The following is a 21,521-nucleotide window of genomic DNA, read 5'->3' on the forward strand; positions in this document are numbered from 1 at the left end:
CACATCGTTTTATACGTGTATCTAAATACATTCTGTCAGGGCTACTGTCAAAATATTCCCTATCAGACATTTTGTACCTATCTCTTGACACCAACAGCACGTACCCGGGTAGGGTCGGGTAATAGGGGTGTGGGTACCCTTGTAGAAAATTTGGACTCATCTCAGCCCTGGTGTATATGCTGTTGGTGATTTCCTGTGGGAGTGGGCATGGGTGGTCCAGTCGTCTAAGGTGCCACAATTTGCTGTGCAGAGTTGCCTTCTTTGGACATGACATGCAGAAAGCTATGATTGTGGGTTCGAATCCCAGTTCGCCCCAGTGTCAGCACCACACCCGTGCATGTGGGTTTCACCAAAGTGGTAAACCATCTGAGACCAACATCATTTCGGGCTTTCCTTGCACATCAAGTTGACATCATGTGATATAACTGGAATATTGTTCAAAGCGGCCTTAAACCCAACTCACTCACTCCTGCAGGATTTTTTGTAGGATACCATGTGGAATCCCTGTATGCCATCCTGAAGGATACGATGTGGAATCCCTGTATGCCATCCTGTAGGAATTTTTTGTAGGATACCATGTGGAATCCCTGTATGCCATCCTGTAGGATACCATGTGGAATCCCTGTACACCATCCTGTAGGATACCATGTGGAATCCCTGTACGCCATCCTGTAGGATTTTTTGTAGGATACCATGTGGAATCCCTGTACGCGATCCTTTAGGATACCATGTGGAATCCCTGTACGCCATCCTGTAGGATTTTTTGTAGGATACCATGTGGAATCCCTGTACACCATCCTTTAGGATACCACGTGGAATCCCTGTACGCGATCCTGTAGGATACCATGTGGAATCCCTGTATGCCATCCTGTAGGATACCATGTGGAATTCCTGTACGCTATCCTGTAGGATCTTTTGTAGGATACCATGTGGAATCCCTGTACGCCATCCTGTAGGTTACCATGTGGAATCCCTGTATGCCATCCTGTAGGATCTTTTGTAGGATACCACGTGGAATCCCCGTTCGCCATCCTGTAGGATACCACGTGGAATCCCTGTACGCCATCCTGTAGGATCTTTTGTAGGATACCAGGTGGAATCCCTGTACGGCATCCTGGTGGATCCCCAGATATGTCCTTATTTAGACAGACGAATTGTTTTATCTTGACAGAAACCTTCTCATCTCAATGGAAAGGTTTTCATATCCTGAATAATTGCCTTTCTTAACTTTGAAGAAGCATTTTCTCATTTTGGTAGAAACATGTATGTATCTTGAATGCAGCATTCAATCATTTTTTATAGAACCATCTTTTATCTTGTCAGAAACACTTTCATAGTTTGATTGAAGCATTTTTCTATCTTGATAGGAGCAAATTTATTTGCAAACATATGAACATAAACATTTCAAACTTTCCGACTTATTATAAAAGTCCGTTTTCCACATTTATAGTCAGTTAGTGCCCTTGCCTCGGCAAGATGCATTTTATCTGGGTGCACAATGGTACAGAATCAGTACATGTACAGTACTTAAGGAAAATAAAAAATCTATTTTTTCAATGAGTTGCTGTTTTTGAATTCATACTTTCATTATGCAACCCCCTCTAAAGGTCTGCTTAATATGGAAATCAACCGCTGATGCAGTTATTGTTCTTTCACAACAATCCTTGTCAGTACTTGACAGGTTTGTACACACTAGTTCCTCCATCCCTGAATATATATATATTTATATACTTTAGTTTTTTATTTGTATGTTGTTTTTGTTCATGCAAATTCATATTTTCAGTAACATCTTATGATACCTCCAGCTCTAATTGCCAGAAAATGGAATGTCGAGACCTAAAACTGTTTAAAGTTCCTTATGTTTTCTAGACTTCCCTGGTGCACTTCAACCTAAGCCAGTGCTGAGTACAAAAGAAAAGGGCCACGTTACGCCCATTAGGTTATGGTTGAAGGTGGTTAGAATTTGGTTGACGGCCAGCAGAGGTCAAAGTAACCAGAAATCACATTGTAAAACATGACATTAGTACTTTGTTAGTGAACAAATATTGTTCATTGATACATTATTAACGTGGAACCAATACACGCCAATACAAAGTAAGGACAAAGAATCGAATCATTTACACAGATCTTGATAACAGTATGATTATATAGAAATTAGATTTCCTTAAACGGGAGGGAGTGAGTGAGTATGTTTTTTACGCTTTTGGCAATATTCCAGCAATATCACGGTGGGGGACACCAGAAATGGGCTTCACTCATGTGGGGAATCGAATCCACGTCTTCTGCGTGACGAGCGAACACTTTAACCACTAGGCTAATTACCGCCCCTTAAACCGGAAGTGTATATAACATGTAGAATAATATAATGTATAAGGTCATACTTGGGTAGTTTGAGGTATGGGACTCCGCTCTGAGGATGAACTACTTTAGGCATGTGTACTTATGACTTGAATGTGATGTCACGGAATTGCCTATCACTTCTTATTAAAGTAGTTGGAGAATTGAGTTTCCTGTTCTGAGATGGCACGGCATTAGAAAACACATTGTTGGCCACCGGAAGGAGTATTATCTTTCTTATTAAGTTAGCTAGATTCAAGTGAGTGATATTTCTGGTGGTATTGCATTATGCAAGTGTTTTCACAAAACTTGAAGAGACATGCTTTTTCCTCAACAAACCTTCATGTACACCAACGAAAAGGGATCGAGAATATTAGTATGATGCTGAAGTCACATGATTTCTTGAAGTGCCATGAGGTCATTTCTGTTGGAATGTGTTGATTTGTTACACGTTTTGGTCAATTGGAAAATCGGGATTGTTTTTGCGTCTGTTTCCGTATATGTCCAACATCTTGCTGGTCGCATTATGGCTGTTGTCGGCACAGGGTTTATCATTCGTGACCACTCGTGTTATTCCGGGACAAGCCGAAAAGGTTACAGAAAGGGGCGAGTGGTGACGAATGGGGGATTATATAAATTTACCCCAGGTATGTTTCTGTATAAACAAATGTACCCAAGGTACCATTCTGTACAACCTAATGTACCCTAGCTTGAGGTGTACAATGTCTGAAGTACTGCCATGATCAAGGGTTTAGACTATTCAAAGAAATATTCAATATTGTGGCTTAGCGCCTGGTGTACATTCTGCAGAACCTGTCCCGACAACGAACACACAGTCCTATTATGATCACTGTGGCATACATTCACATGCCTTCATTACTTGAGTGAACATCAACATTGCAACCAGCACCACACAACCTTGTATCTAGCTAGTGCACTGTTGACCATGGCAGACTGAACCACGTATGGCTGTGGGTCACTATCTGTTGAAGCAGGAACTCTACACTTGTACAGACACTCGGGATGAAAGTAGCCATGAGCATGATCTTTCCACTTTCCAGCTGTCCCCGTTTGTTATTAACGAACTTGAGATCTTGACAGTTCCTGTTGTATGAGTTTAGCCCATGCGTGTGATCTGTTCCCAACTGTTCTTGTGGAGTGAGTTTAACCCATGTGTGTGATCTGTTCCCGACAGTTCCTGTGGAGTGAGTTTAACCCATGTGTGTGATCTGTTCAGAACTGTTCCTGTGGAGTGAGTTTAGCCCATGCGTGTGATTTGTTCCCGACTGTTCCTGTGGAGTGAGTTTAACCTATGTGTGTGATCTGTTCAGAACTGTTCCTGTGGAGTGAGTTTAACCCATGTGTGTGATCTGTTCAGAACTGTTCCTGTGGAGTGAGTTTAACCCATGTGTGTGATCTGTTCAGAACTGTTCCTGTGGAGTGAGTTTAACCCATGTGTGTGATCTGTTCAGAACTGTTCCTGTGGAGTGAGTTTAACCCATGTGTGTGATCTATTCCCAATTGTTCCTGTGGAGTGACTTTAATTCATGTGTGTGAATTGTTCCCGTGGAGTGAGTTTAACCCATGCGTTTCATCTGTTCCCAACTGTTGCTGTGGAGTGAGTTTAACCCATGTATGTGATCTGTTCAGAACTGTTCCTGTGGAGTGAGTTTAACCCATGTATGTGATCTGTTCCCGACTGTTCCTGTGGAGTGAGTTTAATTCATGTGTGTGATCTGTTCAGAACTGTTCCTGTGGAGTGAGTTTAATTCATGTGTGTGATCTGTTCAGAACTGTTCCTGTGGAGTGAGTTTAATTCATGTGTGTGATCTGTTCCCGACTGTTCCTGTGGAGTGAGTTTAACCCATGTATGTGATCTGTTCCCGACTGTTCCTGTGGAGTGAGTTTAATTCATGTGTGTGATCTGTTCAGAACTGTTCCTGTGGAGTGAGTTTAATTCATGCGTGTGATCTGTTCCCGACTGTTCCTGTGGAGTGAGTTTAACCCTTGCGTGTCATCTGTTCCCAACTGTTCCTGTGGAGTGAGTTTAGCCCATGCGTGTCATCTGTTCCCGACTGTTCCTGTGGAGTGAGTTTAGCCCATGCGTGTCATCTGTTCCCAACGTTTCCCGTGGAGTGAGTTTAACCCATGCGGGTCATCCGTTCCCGACTGTTTAGCCCACGCATGTGATCTGTTCCCGATAGGTCCAGTGGAGTTTCAGCCCAAGTGCCTGAACATGGCGTCCATTATTACACATCAACATACACTATAACCATTAACTGTAGGTGTGTCAGCAGGACGTGGTACATGCCTTTTCGTATACTTAAGTTCATTGTTTATCCCTGAGGATTTTTTTTCGGTGATTATGTGGCATTCTTTGATAACAGGCGGTGGTATTATAACATCAATGCCATTTCTCAAAGATTTTGAGCCGTTCCCTGAATGTTTGGACCACTCCACCTCCTCGCCCTCTGAGAAGATAAGAAATACTATTCCCCCGCAGGCGTATATTGCGGATGTGATGAAGAAGAACAACCTCCACTGACCCATCGATGGCTGAAAAAAGATAGGATGTTTTATCTGTGAGTGAATGTGTTGAACAATATATAACCTGCAGATAAGTAAGTATCCGGCAACATTTTTTGTGGAGAGATGAGAGCAACTTGTACAGTATTAACTTCAGGTGGCGGTGCTTCAAGACATACGATTAATTCGTTTGAATGACAATGGTAGAAAGATATTATTTTCATCAAGGCATATCTTCAAAAGGTATTTGCCACTGAAAAGTGTTGAAGTGTAACGTTCCTGGAATCTGGCTTAAAACGCTGTAATGTGTAAGCTATATTTTGAAGAACACTTTGCGTTTGATAGTTTGATGTGACGTTCCAAAAAAATGAATCCACTCCTCTTTTACTCAAAATTCAAATCTAAACCATTTTACAAATTCAACTTCTAGTATTCCATCTTCACGAGGCAAGAGCGGTAACTGACTCTAAAAATACAGGAAGTGAATTTATGGATGTCAACTTCCTTTTGAGGAACACGTTTGTGAGTATATGCTTACTCGTTCATCAGGTGAACAGATATTTTCCAAATGTGTTCATGTTTTTTTAAGCAAGGGGCTCAAGTAATTTGATGTACTTTGTGAGGTAAGGCACGTTTATTGCAATATAGATCTTGAAATCAATTATCGCCTTTAAGAATGGGCGCCGCCATTTTGTTTGAAGCAAATGCCAGTTAATGTAATAGGTGGAATCTAATTGGTCAATGGGAGGGACTTAGAAGGGACATAACTCGTAATAGCCATTGGTGTCGCTACGATCGAGCTCCGAAATTCTAGCCAGGGTGGAAAACGAAATCCTTTAACTCCTTTGCTTCGGGAAGATGCAAGTATTCTATATCCGGAACGCGATGCGAGATCTGGTATTTCAATAGAGGTGAGCTGAAGGATATGTGCATGTTTGTATTTCAAAACTTACGTTGTCTTTTGTTAGGACGCCGACCACCAATGGACCTATGAAGCCTGTGGTGGTTCCAAAACTGTTGGATATCCCCATCAATATACCTGTTGAGATGAAGCAGTGTAGTCAGGTTAGATCTGCCATTGACGCCACTAATGCGACGCCAGCCCGTTAACAGAATAATATACACATCTACCTTTTCATTTATAAGTACAGATGCATCATACACCAAATACTCAATCAGAAAATAAAAACAAAGGACAAAAGTTGGGACAAATAGGAAGAAACAATGTAAATCGGTAAAATAAAATACTACCGTGTATGGAATTGTGTCAAGTTCTCATATTCAGTAGCGAGGGTGCCCACGTTGAACATTGAAACAGGTCTGACACCTTCGCCTCATTGAGATCACTCAACGTAGAAGAAAGGCCCGAGGAATGGGGAATATGCTTGTCGTAAGAGGCGACTAACGGGATCGGGTGGTCAGGCTCGCTGACTTGGTTGAAGCATGTCATCAATCCCAATTGCGTGGATCGATGCTCGTGATATCAATCACTGGATTGTCTGGTCCAGACTAGATGATTTACAGACCGCCGTCATACAGCTGGAATATTGCTTAGTGCGGCGTAAACCAACAAACCAACCAAACCGAGGAATGGCATTCCGTATCCAAGGTAGGATAAGCCGGAGTTCCTGCAACATTGTTGGATTAGGGAGATGTGTCAATCGTGGTTCCATTTCATCCCAGTCATGTTCAATTGGTAAAAGATCCAGGATATTCCAGGCCAGGGTAACACATTAACACTGTTCTGAGTCAGACACTGCTGCGCAACACTAGCAACATGTGGTCTGACGTTATCGTACACCAATATAGCTCTGTGCCAAAACGGTTAAACGTCCGTATGCAAAATCACATCCAGGTATCTCGTAGCATTCAAATTCCAGCCAATCACAATCAATCGGTTCTTCCTGGAACCGCTATTCCACCCGGGATCATAACGCCACACCTACATTTGAAGCGACGCCTGTAGAGGTCGTCCTGCCTTAGGATAAGTGAAAAGGACCTTTCTCCACTGAGCGCTGTCCACCGCAAGTGCTGTCCGCCCCGCTGGGACGTCGGCCGACTGGCAGAGCGCCTCGCCGTGGATGCGTATACGTCGTAGGACTATCCTCGCAAATACGCCTCTGTTGCACGGCATGGTACGGGCTTAATTGCAAGAGCTGCTGCCTGGTACGTGTGTCGAAGATGCGTGGTTCGAATCCGTACGTCTTTGTGAGGCGTTGTCACAGGTGGGCTATCTCCGACGTATTTGTTCTGTGGAAAACGTACCATGAGTTTACATGGTGTTCCTGTGGACGTACAATTGGCGTCAAGCTGCGAGGTACCGGATTCAAACATTCCCATGACTCGCCATGTATCATCTTCATACACTTCAAGCAGGGGCGGTCGGGTAGCCTAGTGGTTAAAGCGTTCACTCGTCACGCTGAAAACCCGGGTTCGATTCCCGACATGGGTACAATGTGTGAAGCCCATTTCTGGTGTCCCCCGTCGTGATATTGCTGGAATATTGCTAAAGGCGGCGTAAAATCAAACTCACTCACTCACACTCTTCAAGCAACTTTCCCTAAATATTCGTTGTTTCGTACCAATACCAGCGTTTCATTGGTTCCAATAACAAAAACGTTAAAAGGTTTGTAAGAGAAAAAATCCGTGTCACAATAACTTTGGCCTTGAGTATGAGGTAGAAATAACTTAATTTATCAGTTGGCTAATCGGCGGAATCAACAGGGAGTCATTTTTACAATGTAATGTTTGGATATTCGCAAGTTTCAAGTGAGTAAAAAACCTCCTTTGTCTCACCTTACATTAGAATACTAGCTTCTGATTGGTTAAGGAGTGGGAAATTATTTTCCATGTAGTCTGCGCATGGTACCCCTCTGAGAAATCAATCGTAACACACCTTAGGCAACTTGCCTATCTCGCATAAGTATCGTTAAGCTGAAATGAACCGATGTTTATGCGAATGCATTTGTTTCGGGAAGTAACCATGATTGTTCGCGTCGTCTGCAAGCTGTCAAAATGGCTGAATCAAACGTATTACTCAGTGAAACTTCAGACATATATTCCGAGTATGTTTGAATGGATGTCGGTGGGAAGTTCGTTGTCAACCGATTCCTCGGGCCATATGGTGTGATGTACGCGGTGAGTTAGCTCACACACAGGGAACACCACACCACATACCCCTCGAGGTCGGTTGACAACTTAGAACATACCCCTGTATTACCATCCCTATCATCCAGCCTACGTACCAGCGAACCTGGGAGCGATGTCGATATGGTTGACACTGAAGCCGGACAGGGTGAAGCCGCTCATCCCCACCCCCAGGGTGAGCAGCGTGACGGCCAGCACCGGGTCACACCCAACATATCCCACCCCCAACATCAGCACGGCAGGTACAAACAAACCTACAAGAAAAAAGTGCATTATTTTACGTCGTGGAAACAACAGCTCTGCTATCTCAGTTTATCAGCCTGTTTGTATAACTCTGAACATGACTATATCAGTAGATTTATGAGATATGGCTACACTCCATAGAAAGTCGCGCCAAATAAACCAAGAGCAAACTTTACCGCCTAATCAAAATAAAGGATGCGCTGGTTCTCGAGCTGCGCTGGTTCTCGGATGTCATCTTTCTAAATTGAATCAGCTACATTTCTTTACCATCTCGATTCGGAATTTTTTATTGTGCAAAAGAAAACACAGAACACACAAATGCCTCCCGTGGTCCTCCCTGTTGGGTGTAGATGACTTGGCGCGGCCTTTATATTTGCATTTGCGAGATACAGAAAAGAGAAATGCTTCGCTCGTGGACGTAACGAGAAATTAGTTCAGACTACTAAGTAACTCGCTCAGTTCAGGGGAGTATAGCATCAAACCGCAAATTATTTTGTGGAGCAAATGACGGTGTGTTATGCCTTAAGCTTTAACCACTGGGCTATCCAACCGCTCCCAACACACACATGTTCTGATAGATTCTGATATAATTATAGTTTTAAGAAAAGCTAAAACAAGCTGTTTACTTTGTATAAACGGTAGGCAAAATCCCGTGAAATAATTACCTATAGAATTCATTATTTTTCTTGTAACTTTAGTGGAGTAGCGCCGGCTTCTGAGACCGTCAGCGATTGGGCCACTTGCTATGTTAGCTAGCCACAGCACCACGTAAGGCAACGCTGATAAACCTCCATTCTGAAATTTGAGTGGAAAAAACGCATCACTGTTAAATATTGTTTTGTAAGATTCTGGGGTTTATGGCGGACAAAATACACAGGATTGTGTGAATTACTGAGATAATACCAACGCAAGATTTCAGCAAAATCAAATTAATTATTTGTACGTGGGGTGCTTTTTGGTGAGAAATAGATTTGAAATGTAAATATTAATTATATAAAGTTCAGCGTGACTGGTTTTTTTTTCAATTCTGGAGAGCCTGCATTCTTAAAAGTGGCTTCGTTCTCCATGAAGGCTATTTTCCTCAGGGAGGCTATTTTCTTCAGGGAGGCTAGTTTTCTCGAGGAGGTTACTTTCACAATAAACGAAACTGCTTTCCACAAAGGAGCAATCTCATTAAAATCAGACCTTAGTTCTCGCTACCGGTAGCGAGAACTAAGATCTGATTTTAATGAGATTGACAGAGGAGTTACTTTCCGAAAATAGGCAACTTGCCAAAGGGATGCTTCTTCCCGTTGATAGGTTGCTTTCCCCATAAGAGGCTACTTTACCCAGAGAGGCAAATCTCCCCAAGGAGAATATTTTCCCAAACGAGGCTACTTGTCAAAGGGAGGCTACCTTACTCAGAGATTACTTTCCCCAAAGAGATTATACTTTCCCAAATTAGGCTACTTTCCAAACGGAGGTTACTTTCCCAAACGAGGCTTCGTGCCAAAGGGAGGCTACAATTTTGTCAATGGAGACCCAGGGAGGATGCTATCCCAAAAGAGGCTACTTGTCCCAGAGAGGCTATTTTACCGAGGGAGGCTACCTTCCACGAGAGCCTCAAGTTAGCCAACTTGCCGCAGCATGGTAATCATGGTTATATTATCCCCACCCTTTTATCGCGAAAAGAACGCAAGCATTCCTGCTACCATTTGTTGTCGGCTTTAGTGATAATAACTTGAATTGTGAGCTGAATAATGTTCACTGTGTTCCCTTTCAACCTAATGTATATGAATTTATGTTGATGGTAAAGTTAAGATCAACGACTTCAAGGAATTAGTTGCTATGAGAAAAAGACTTCAATACGAATCAACTTCGTGATACTTTTAAACGTGAAGGTCGTAATGTCCTTATCGACCTCAGATCAAAAATAGTATCTATTTGTGGTACAACCAGATGTACGCACGCACGCAACCATTATCAGTAATTGAACAGCCAAGATTAAAATGATTCGAGACATGTGTGAAGTTCACAATGTACTAGCAGTGAGACTATTACGATTCCCATTCACCAGTTATCTCGCTATAATGCCACTTATCTAATCTCTGCAATAAATGATTAAACCGTAACTAGATCTTTAGACTTGCACAATTCTGTCTTGTCGATATATATATGCTTTATATCTCCTGGGCTCGCATTTCAGTAAATTGCGAAATGCGAACCCGGAAGATAATTATGGTTTGTTTGTTTTTTGTCTAACGCCGCACCCAGCAATATTGTAAACAATCGGAGGATGGTAGATATATACTGTAACAGGATATTTCATGTGTCGATTGAAATATCATGTTTCACTCATCGAGTGACGGAGGGAAAGGAGATATTTTTAGGAGTGGCGTCCTTTAGTCACGAGATTAGGGAAACATGATATTTCACTCGACACATGAAATATCCTATATATTATATACTTTTAATGCAGTTATCTACATTGAGACGTAAATTCTCCCTACCTTACACACAGGGAGGGTTCACCATCCCTTGTACTTTGAGACTAAAAAAGTAATTTTGTGTTTGCAAAACCAAAGTTTCAAAAGATATTTAGGATTACGTAAATTCTGTATCATACATATAGATATGATTATATACCAAATCAACTTTACAAAAAAATAAACTTGAAAACTACGAAACCGCAGTTGGAAGCGAAAAAATACACGCTGGTCAAGTAACAAAAATGGCGCTTTGCAAGTGAGAAATCTACAGTTTATAACGAAACCTTTTCAAGAGAGTAACAAATGGCATGAAGCGACATTAACTGGATAAATGACCATCTGTCATTATTTTGCCTTGTCAATGTGGAACTAATTAAAGACATAAAGAATTTAGGTCAACAGTTTGTGAACGGACCAGGATCTTACGATAAAGGGAGACAATTTGATGGGAGGTCACTCTTGTATAACAATAGTTCCGTCAAAGTGTTATGTTCACAGCAGTGAAACATTAGGTGTTATGTTCAGTGCAATGAAAATATCACTTTTCTCAACTTCGGAAAACTCAGTCTCTAACACTTTAGTATAATAAATCACAATATGACCATCCTATCAGTACTGAACATACCAGTCCTTATAACGTGGTCTCACTGACCAGACCCCAACATGCATCGCTCTCTGGGCGAGGGCGATTTTATCTCGCTTCATGTGGTGTGTAAAGGCCAACGTGGGAATCAAATATGGCGGGTAATCTACCCTGAAATAAAATCTCATCGTAACATTATTTGCCAGACTTGTGCAAGGCTACCACATCTTCTGGTTCAGCCACAGGTTACGCACCTCCTGGATGTCAAACTTGAGCACCTGTTTCATGAACTGAGGCAGCAAGGTGATGGAGGTGAAGCCTCCCCAGTCGTAAGCGATGTGTGCCCCTACAATCGCCCACACCGCCGGTGTTGACAAGACTGCGCCCCATGGAGGTTTCAGTTTCTTATTCTACAATAATAAACTGTACAATTAGGAAAACACACACAGTAAATATGTGTAAATGATGATGTGGGCATTTTGACAATTGAATATCAGTGCTGTAGTATGATATCAGTGCTGCAATACAAATTTCGGCAGGCCAGAATGCATTTTAGCTGTTCGATTTATAAGCAATTTAGAATCCATCCGTTAAAAGTCCTACTGTTAAATTCATCCGTGTCATCCGTGTCATCGCCCCGATATGTTTCTAGACTTTGTAGCACCATACCCGTGCTCGTGGGTTTCACCAATAGATGGATTCCGAAGCTTCTTGTTGATGAAGTGAACTCCATCCTTCCACGCATGGATTCTAAAGGTTCGAGAGGGAGATAGATCAGTTGCAACCGTGAAATGCATCCGTGAATCAGTCAAATGCATCCGTGAAATCAGTCTCAAATTTGAAATCCATCGGTGGGTATCTATTCATAAGCGTCCCGCCGGGCGGCCTTTGCTACAGATATAAGGTAGCACTGTGTGACACCGGCGACATTCGTGGATGATAACGGATGATTGAATCTTTGACTTGAGCGATTGATGACTAATGAATTAACTAATTAACGATATAGTGTGGGCATTTATCTACAACGACTCTGTAGATTCCTGTAGCAACTTATTTAACTGTAAAGAAACTCTGTTTTAATAATATTATGATGTTTGAAACTTTCGAATTCAAATCGTATAATATCTAGATTTAGCCTTGGGGAATTAGCTCGGAGTGGGACACCACCTGCAAAGAAACCAAACAAAGTGTCTATGGCCAGCTCCTTTATTGGGGATGTCTCAGCAGAGAGGTACCCCGGGGCTAGCCAGTATATATTCTCACATTGACACATTGAATGGTCATGAATTTACTGCATTTTCAATTATCTGCTTGATAAGAAAATTTGCGTTCGTGCGCAGAGAAGATGGATTAAGCGGCTTTCCTAAGAAGTTTGGCCAACTGATGTCCACAGAAGTTGAATAATAATTGAGGAGTATTCCGAAAATATTGATATAAGTTAGGCGTATCAGCAAACGTGTGCCAAGCGGTCATTGTGATGCAGGCTGAGACACAAACAGATAGATAATACTGAGCATGCTCCAAGGATGTTATGCAATTTAGATAGATGCGACCTTCACATGTGAGACTGACTACATCTGAATACAACGCTTTACGTTTACCTATATTTAACACAATAAATACTTTTACCACAGTTAACTTTTATATAGATATGGAAGCAAAAACGACTATTTTAGCACTATGACAGTGTGAATGACAACATCATTTGTTTATAAACGTTAAGATGCAGATTATGCGGTATGAAATAGAGTTTATATCATAGTACGTCTGATTATTTTGTGTTTGTTTGTTTGTTTGTTTGTTTGTTGTTTAACGCCGCACTCAGCATTATTCCAGCTTTATGACTGCGGTCTATAAATAATCGAGTCTGGGTCAGACAATCTAATGATTGACATCATGAGCATCGATCCACGCAATTTGGATACGATGACATGCAGCAACCAAGTCAGAAAGCCTGACCATCCGATCCCGTTGGTGGCCTCTTACGACAAGCATAGTCGCCTCTTACGACAAGCATAGTCGCCTCTTACGACAAGCATAGTTTCCTCTTACGACAAGCATAGTCGCTTACGTCTTATTAAGATGGAAGACACAAACCATTGAAACTACACGTATTTAAGTAGATTTAAGTTTTCCTCGGAAATAGTTTCATGAACTACTTTCTCAACTCATACGGAGGGGCGGTGGGGTAGCCTAGTGGTTAAAGCGTTCGCTCGTCACGCCGAAGACCCGGGTTCGATTCCCGACATGGGTACAATGTGTGAAGCCCATTTCTGGTGTCCCCCGCCGTGATATTGCTGGAATATTCCTAAAAGCGGCGTAAAACCATACTCACTCACTCACTCATACGGTGCTAATACCGTAACCTGTGTAGTTAAAAAAACCCGTCTCCTCAATGTAAGCTATAGAAACGAGGAGCTTACGTCGCTCGAACCTATATAGAGACAATACATCAGACATTCCCATGGTCGCTTTAGGCACCTGCTTTAGGCAACCTGTTAAGGATGTACATATTATAAGAAGCTGTATCATGTGGACATATATAATATTCGTTTATAAATATTGTTATGGCCCCAATGTAATATAAAAGAGATCAAGTAAAACATATTTCATACATAACACCTATTATCTTAGTTTTAAGGTAAATTATAAACAATGCTTCGGTGGTATTGAAAGCACATTCTGGAAATATGATACTTTCAAGAATATTATTGAAATACGGCATCTATATAGTGAAATATGTAGCTACAGGAATGTAGATAAATTCCCACACTCCAATGTTAATTAGTTGATTCATTAATCATCTATCGCTCAAGTCAAAGATTAACGAATCCACTTATTCAATCATCTGTTATCATTCACGGATGCATTTAACTAATTTCATGGATGCATTTGACTAATTTCACGGATGTATTTGACTGATTTCACGGATGCATTTGACTGATTCACGGATGGATTTCACGGCTTCAACTGATCTTTCGCCCCCTCGAACCTTTAGAATCCATCCGTGGATGAACGGAATTCCTAATATCACGCAAGAAGCTTCGAAATCAAGGCTAAAAAACCTAGAAACATATCGGGGCGAACAAGGATTCGAACCCACAATTATAGGTTTCTGACGCGCCCAAGGGACGCAACTCTGCACAGCGAATTGCGGCGTCTTTGATGACCTGTATTTGTATAAGAAGAACAATCATTCACAGCCTTGTTGATGTTCATAATAAATTTGAGTTTATAATCAAACGTGGTTGGTCTTGAATGACGTTAATCAGAATTGCTGGGACTCCCAAACTGGTCCCTATTTCGTTAATGGTCGCAATTGAGCGGCCATTGAAGCTTAATTCAGCAACGCGACTTACACTTTTCCCACTTCAGTTTCACTTGATTTCTTCCACACGAGTCCTAGCTGGGCTTATAATAATAATAATACCGTATTCTACGTAATAAGCGCCTCGCTCTAATAAGAGCCCACGGCGATATTTGCTAATATATTGGCTAGTGAACAATCCCAATTAGCACCCCTTCCGATTGATCATTGTACACTTATTTTTATTCGTGTATAATACGCACTCGTGTGTTATATGCACCCTAAATTATGGGCAATTAAACTCTGGAAAATATATCTGTCGTGTATAATACGCACAGACCATCCTTTGTATCATTTCAGGCTGTCAGCATAAACCGCGAAATTTACAATCTTTCAACTCTGTTTTTTTTCCTACCAAAATTATATTCTAATAAGAGCCCCCTATTTCTAATTTTGAGAGCGCCCTGGGCGCTTATTACGTCGAATACGGTAAATAAAAGCGACAAAATCTGTTCCATATTCATAAGAAATCTCGGCTATGAGCAGTGTCGAATATGCGATTCAGACTATATAATGAGCATGTGTTTACGAATCGTTATCAAAGAACGATGGTACCAGACGTTCGCGAAAAGGTGAGCGCGATGTTTACAGAAAAGGAAGTCAAACGTGACGTATTTAAGTCACATGTTACTTTTGATCTTCCAGACTTTGGGTGTCGCTTGATGTCCTTCTTTGAGGGCCATCCATCAATATATGCCAGGTCATGGTTACATAATTACGACAAGGGTTTTTGAGCGTTCTTACTTACATCCAAATGCGTTTCCCTGCATCCGACAGACTTGAGTATATAGTCTCTCTCCTGTGAGGATATATGGGGGTGGCGGGCTGGGCTATCGCTCACCATCACAGCCCAGGCGACACACCACGCTATGCCTAGACATCCTGCAACAGTCCATGTTTCAAGTATCTGTATGAACAGGTAGGGGCGTATGTGGAGTGCCGTTGTACAAAACAACCTCAGCGCTACGACTGTCGTAAGTCTGTGTTAAGGTATGGGAGTTATGATTACCTGAGGGGCGGTCGGGTAGCCTGGTGGTTAAAGCGTTCGCTCGTCACGCCGAAGACCCGGGTTCGATTCCCGACATGGGTACAATGTGTGAAGCCCATTTCTGGTGTCCCCCGCCGTGATATTGCTGGAATATTGCTAAAAGCGGCGTAAAACCATACTCACTCACTATGATTACCTGAGCGCAAAGATCGCTTTGTACAACGGCACCAAGTTGTCTAAGGCGCGCAATTCGTTATGGGGCGTTGCGCGCCTTAGGCTTTGCAATAACCCTATGATCGTGGGTTCGAATCCCAAATTCGCCCTGATGTTTTCGCTTTTATGGTTCTAGGTTTCTCAACACAATAACAAAGTTTTACCAAAGTGGTAAACGTCTTAGATCTGTTTCATTTCGGGTTTTCTCCCACACCAAGCGGACACACTGTCATCTTACTGAAATGCTGTTCAAAGCGGCGTTAAACCTTTGTCTGTTGTTTAACGCCGCACTGAACAATATTCAGGCTGTACGACGGCGGCCTGTAAATAATCGAGTGAGTGAGTATGGTTTTACGCCGCTTTTAGCAATATTCCAGCAATATCACGGCGGGGGACACCAGAAATGGGCTTCATACATTGTACCCATGTCGGGAATCGAACCCGGGTCTTCGGCGTGACGAGCGAACGCTTTAACCACTTGGCTACCCGACCGCCCCTGAAAATAATCGAGTCTGGACCAGACAATCCAATGATTACATCATGAGCATCAATCATTGTAAATGGGATACGACGACATGCATCAACCAAGTCAGTGAGCCTGATCACCTGATCCCGTCAGTCGCCTTTTACGACAAGCATAGTCGACTTTTACGGCAAACATGGGTTGCTGAAGACCTATTCTACCCCGGATCTTCACGGGTCCGGCGTTAAACCGAAGTCGCCCCCTCACTTACAGAGCAGGTATAAACATAAGTACGGTCGCCGCTGTAAATGCAATGTCATTGTCATCTCTCTACAATATCAAAGTGTTCCGGTTATCAAGTAGACAAGGCCGTCGTAGGTAAATAACTGGATACAAATGCTTTTGTTCTTATCAAGTGACCTTCTTTCTGGCACATGCTTACAGATAAAATTGTTTCGCCATTTATGGTAATATGGAAGCCCTTCTGTGCCAATAACCTAGCTGTGAGGTCAGGTGAAATGGTATTTGACGTCGCTTTAAAAATTATGGTACTTATTAGCGACGTTCATGCACGTGTGTGTGTGTGGCTGCTTGTACTAGTCCAGACTTATGCCGATTTTATAGTGCGAGCCCTCTGAGATACCATGCCGAAGTTTTTCAAAATTGGATAATCCCTTCAGATATTTTATACTGACTCCAAACCTTGTTTTATCCTCTCAATACCGAGCGCCATACAGATACAACAAATGCCATCTTTTAACGTCTTTAGGTATCACGCGCCCGGGGATCGAACCACCGACCCCCCGCTCTTCGGGCAGACATTCTATCCACTAGACCACGGAGGCGGGCGCTTTGCTATGAGTAATCAGTGAGGTTACATCAGTTTTATGTAGCATGGACCAATAGGATTAGCCCATTCAGAAGTCCTCATGTTTATACCACGAACAGAAATAATGTGATGTGCTCACCGTCAATTATTCAGTGTATTATATTCTACTATGACTAAAACCATGGTTCCATTCGTTTTGAGCCGACCGCATCCGGGGTCTAGTGGTAGAGCGTCCGCCAGGAGAACGGAAGGTCCGGGGTTCGATCCGCGGCCGCGTCATACCAAAAGAAGTACTTGCTGTTACCCTGCCTGGCGCTCGGCATGAAGGGGATAAAACAGGGACTGGTCGACTCGGAGTCAGTATACTGTGTCTGAGTGAGGCATTCCTGCTAAACTGCGGCATGGTATCTCAGGGGGCAAGCACTATAAATCGGCATCAGTCCGGACGTGTACAAGCAGCCACACACACACACACACACACACACACACACAATAATCTTTAAACCCCAGACGTTAAACCCCATTTCACCTCACCTCACCTCACCTCGTTTTGAGCCCGATGCATATGGCACGACGCCAATAATATCTCTAGCCGAATCAAACCACTCCTGTGCTCAGAGTGAGTGAGTGAGTGAGTGAGTTGTGTTTAACGCCGCTTTGAACAGTATTCCAGTTATATCACGGCGTGTCGGCTTGATGTGGGACGACAGCCCGAAATGGTGTATGTCTCAGACGATTACCACTTTGGTGAAACCCACGGGAATCGTGCTGACAAGCCTAGAAACATAATTGGGGCGAACCAGGATTTGAACCCACGATCTTAGGTTTCCCACTTGCCCAAGGGATCTAAGTTTGCACAGCTAATTACGGCTCCTAAGACCACTGCCCATGTCCCCACTCTGAGATGAGAGCAATTGAAATGGTCAGTACCGACAGGAAGCTGTGATGTTAATGGGTCCAGTGTATTTATCATAAACAACATAATGCACTGGATTATCGAGGATGAGCTATCGTCGGTGAACTGGTGATTGGTCGCGTCTCAATAACATCTTGTTGACTGTTTCCTACACGTGTGACTATGCTTATCAGCGTCCTTAAATATAGAGTATTAGTTTCAGACAGGTGTGTCAGCGCCATAGTATTTGAAAAGTGCGTTTAGATTTCACCAACGTGGGTTTTCCTCTCACAAGAACTGCCATGATGAGATCGAATGCTGTCGTGGGCGAGAGGAGACTTGCTTAATCGATTTCAATTACAGCCGTGAGATTGCGAGAGGGCTCTAACACGAGACGAGTAAGTGTAAACACGAGACGAGAGAGCGATAGCAAGAACTAGAGAGCGATATCACGAGACGAGTAAGTGTTAACACGAGAGGAGAGAGCGATAGCACGAGACGAGAAAGCGACAACACGAGACAAGAGAGCGATAGCAAGAGACGAGAAAGCGATAGCAAGAGACGAGAGAGCGATAGCAAGAGACGAGAAAGCGATAGCACGAGACAAGAGAGCGATAGCAAGAGACGAGAAAGCGATAGCACGAGACGAGAGAGCGATAGCACGAGACGAGAGAGCGATAGCAAGAACGAGAGAGCGATAGCACGAGACGAGAAAGCAATATTTAGTGCGCGAGAAACTGTCGCTATCTAGCCTGGGGTTATAGCTTTGTCGTCTCGTGTTATGGCTTTGTCGCAATTTTGCGGCCGTAAGTCGCTAAAGCGATGTTCCCGCTCGGCCACCATAAATTACTCCTTCCCTCACAACACTTACCAAATACATAGAAGGCTGACGGCCAGCCCCCAGCGAAGCCGTGCTGACAGAGGACTCCAGTGACCGGCATGGCCAGCACTGTGCCTGCTTGAGCCCCTGCAACAGACACCCGTTAATCATACACTTTGAAACCACTCTCTAACATAGGTTGCAGGGTTGCCAATCAAAACTGATGGTAAGCAACAAAATAAAGTTTAGTAACATTGATACAGGTGTCGACAATTGGACATATAATTTGAAAGTAATGTCATAAGGCTCATTACACAATAAGATAATAAATATATATATATACATAAAACAAAAGAAAGATACTGTTCGTATCCTGTACAAAATATGATACACAGTAATATGCATAATGTGTTTAATACATGTTCATGAAATAAATAACTGATTTCGTTTATACATTTTATAAAGCGAGCGTGCTTATTAAACTAGTAAGTTTTCTGACTTTAAATTGTATAAATACAAGCTTGTTTAAATCAGTCAGATTTGTTAGGGTAGGATTTAATAACATGCAATATTTAAAACGTCAGGGCCTTACATGTTCATAAAATATACACGAAATTCACAAAATGTAATACATCTTCATGCTTCTGTTATTAATCGGTTTAAAACTGGACAAATTCTGTCTAGAAAATAGGTTGGTGGTTTGCTAAAAGGCCCAGTTTCAATGGAAAGGGGTAAAGATCCAAATTCTACACAAAGCAAAAATTCGACGGTGGTCCCTATAATTTACATTTAAAACCTAAGATTGCCAGACATGGAGAGAATATATGGTGACGTGCCGCGGGTTGTTAGAGAGAGACTGATATTACCTGCGTACGTGAAGGCGACAAGTCGACTCCTTTCTTTAACAGGAGCCCATTTGGACCAAAGTGAGTGGATGGATGGGAACGCGAATCCCTGTAAACGGAGATTGTAAAATGAATGCGAGTGTGCTGCAAACCCTGCAATCTTATTGGTTACAAAACATTAAATGTTACATCGTTGCTACATCGGCGACAGAGCGAGAAAATCACTATAAAATTATCAGAAAATGAAAAAGAAATTCTTCACCCCCACACCTGTCTTCAGTTAATGTTTTACAACAGATAACGCATCATTATGTTGCTAATTTTCTAAACATAACTTTCTGTTTCTATAATTACACAAAGAAAAAAGTCAACCACCCCCTATATATTTAACAATCACTGGTCCCACGAGCGTTGGCATTGAAACCCTGATAACATGACCTCGGAAAAACGAATCTGGTTTGCAATAGAACACCTCTGACAATAAGAAGCCTACACAGTTTAACCTGTTTTGAGATTGACATCATGATTCTAAGCAAAACTCAGGGACACTGTATTTGTTAAAAACAGAAGCCACAATAAGTATGTAGGGGCAGAGTCAGGAACACAATTCCACACAATGATAGATGAAGAAAAATGCCATTTTCAGTCCAAAGGTGACATTCATAACACAAATCATCAATAGCGGGCCAAACCCGTCACGAGCTTCTAGCTTTCGTCTCATCCCTCCAGCAAGTCGTCTGATCTGCAAAATTGGCACCTGCCGCCATTCCCGATGAAGAGCTACCTCCAAGTGTGTAACAATGAACCTGTATTCGACGCCCCTTGTGTCCCAAATATGGTTTGCCCATCCATTCGTACCAGTCCGCTGAGTACGGTATAACGATACCCCAGTTGACGACCTAAGCTTTTGTAGGTTATACCAATAATATGCCACCTTTGCGCCTCTGATACCCTTCACAGATAATTCTTCAACAATGTAAGACAATGACATTAAATGCCGACAATTGTGGTGCACAGATATTGCATTTTGAAAAACACATGGATGGCATGCTGCACGTGCATGTCGTGGTGCGATGTGACGTCACAGTTGCCCTTGTACTGTCCTTTCATTTTGACAGAACACTAATCTTTACATATTCATCACGAAATTTGCAGTTGTTGCGAATGGAGATATATCAGTATTAATTATTTCAAGGTGTGCTTAACATTTTTCTGTGTGTATATATTGGAGCATTTACCACACATACCGCTTATATAAGCTATGCACACATTAACATTTTACCTGAGCCATGCCCTGCAACACTCTGACGACGATGAGGGCGTACACGTGGAGAGAGGCTGCTGTCGGCGTCACAAGCGTCAAAATGGAAGTGACGAGTACGGAGAAACCGAACGTACGCTTTCCCCCAACTAGTTCGGCTAGCCACCCTCCCAAGACCTGGGTCAGACAGTACCCGTAGAAAAACGAGCCCAGCACATGACCTTGAAGTTGTTCGTCCCAGTTAAATTCACCATCCTGAAGTAAAATTGAAATATTTTACATGTGATTAGCTTTTCCGCTAGCCGGAGCCTCGTTATGTCACATCACGGATGATTCGGGAAATACATGGGGATCTTGGATTAAAGAAAATTTCTTTCAGAAAATACTGCCAAATATTATTTTGCCACAGGTTTTACAAAGGGTGAGTGAGCGAGTGAGTTGGGCTTAACACCGCTGCAACAGTATTCCAGGTATATCACGGCGTGTCAGCTATATCTGCGAAGAGCACGATGTGTAATCTGCGTGACTGTGTGCGG

General features: G+C 42.5%; 1 protein-coding gene across 1 annotated transcript in view; it reads right to left on the minus strand.

Moving 5' to 3' along the window:
- Positions 1-3,714: 3,714 nt before the first annotated feature.
- Positions 3,715-21,521, minus strand: part of LOC124149495 (sialin-like) — a 36,005-nt gene continuing 18,198 nt past the window's right edge. Inside the window, exons 3-11 of the mRNA XM_046521121.2 lie at positions 21,007-21,240; positions 19,746-19,833; positions 18,931-19,026; positions 15,420-15,553; positions 11,559-11,714; positions 8,919-9,048; positions 8,109-8,264; positions 5,817-5,902; positions 3,715-4,893 (exon numbers count right to left, since the gene is read on the minus strand). Of these exons, the coding sequence (XP_046377077.1) occupies positions 4,594-4,893; positions 5,817-5,902; positions 8,109-8,264; positions 8,919-9,048; positions 11,559-11,714; positions 15,420-15,553; positions 18,931-19,026; positions 19,746-19,833; positions 21,007-21,240 (1,380 nt within the window). The 3' untranslated portion in view covers positions 3,715-4,593. The remainder of the gene's footprint in view (positions 4,894-5,816; positions 5,903-8,108; positions 8,265-8,918; positions 9,049-11,558; positions 11,715-15,419; positions 15,554-18,930; positions 19,027-19,745; positions 19,834-21,006; positions 21,241-21,521) is intronic.

The sequence above is a fragment of the Haliotis rufescens genome, unplaced genomic scaffold, assembly GCF_023055435.1.
Source record: "Haliotis rufescens isolate VD_foot unplaced genomic scaffold, xgHalRufe1.0.p SCAF_1, whole genome shotgun sequence".
NCBI lineage: Eukaryota > Metazoa > Mollusca > Gastropoda > Lepetellida > Haliotidae > Haliotis > Haliotis rufescens.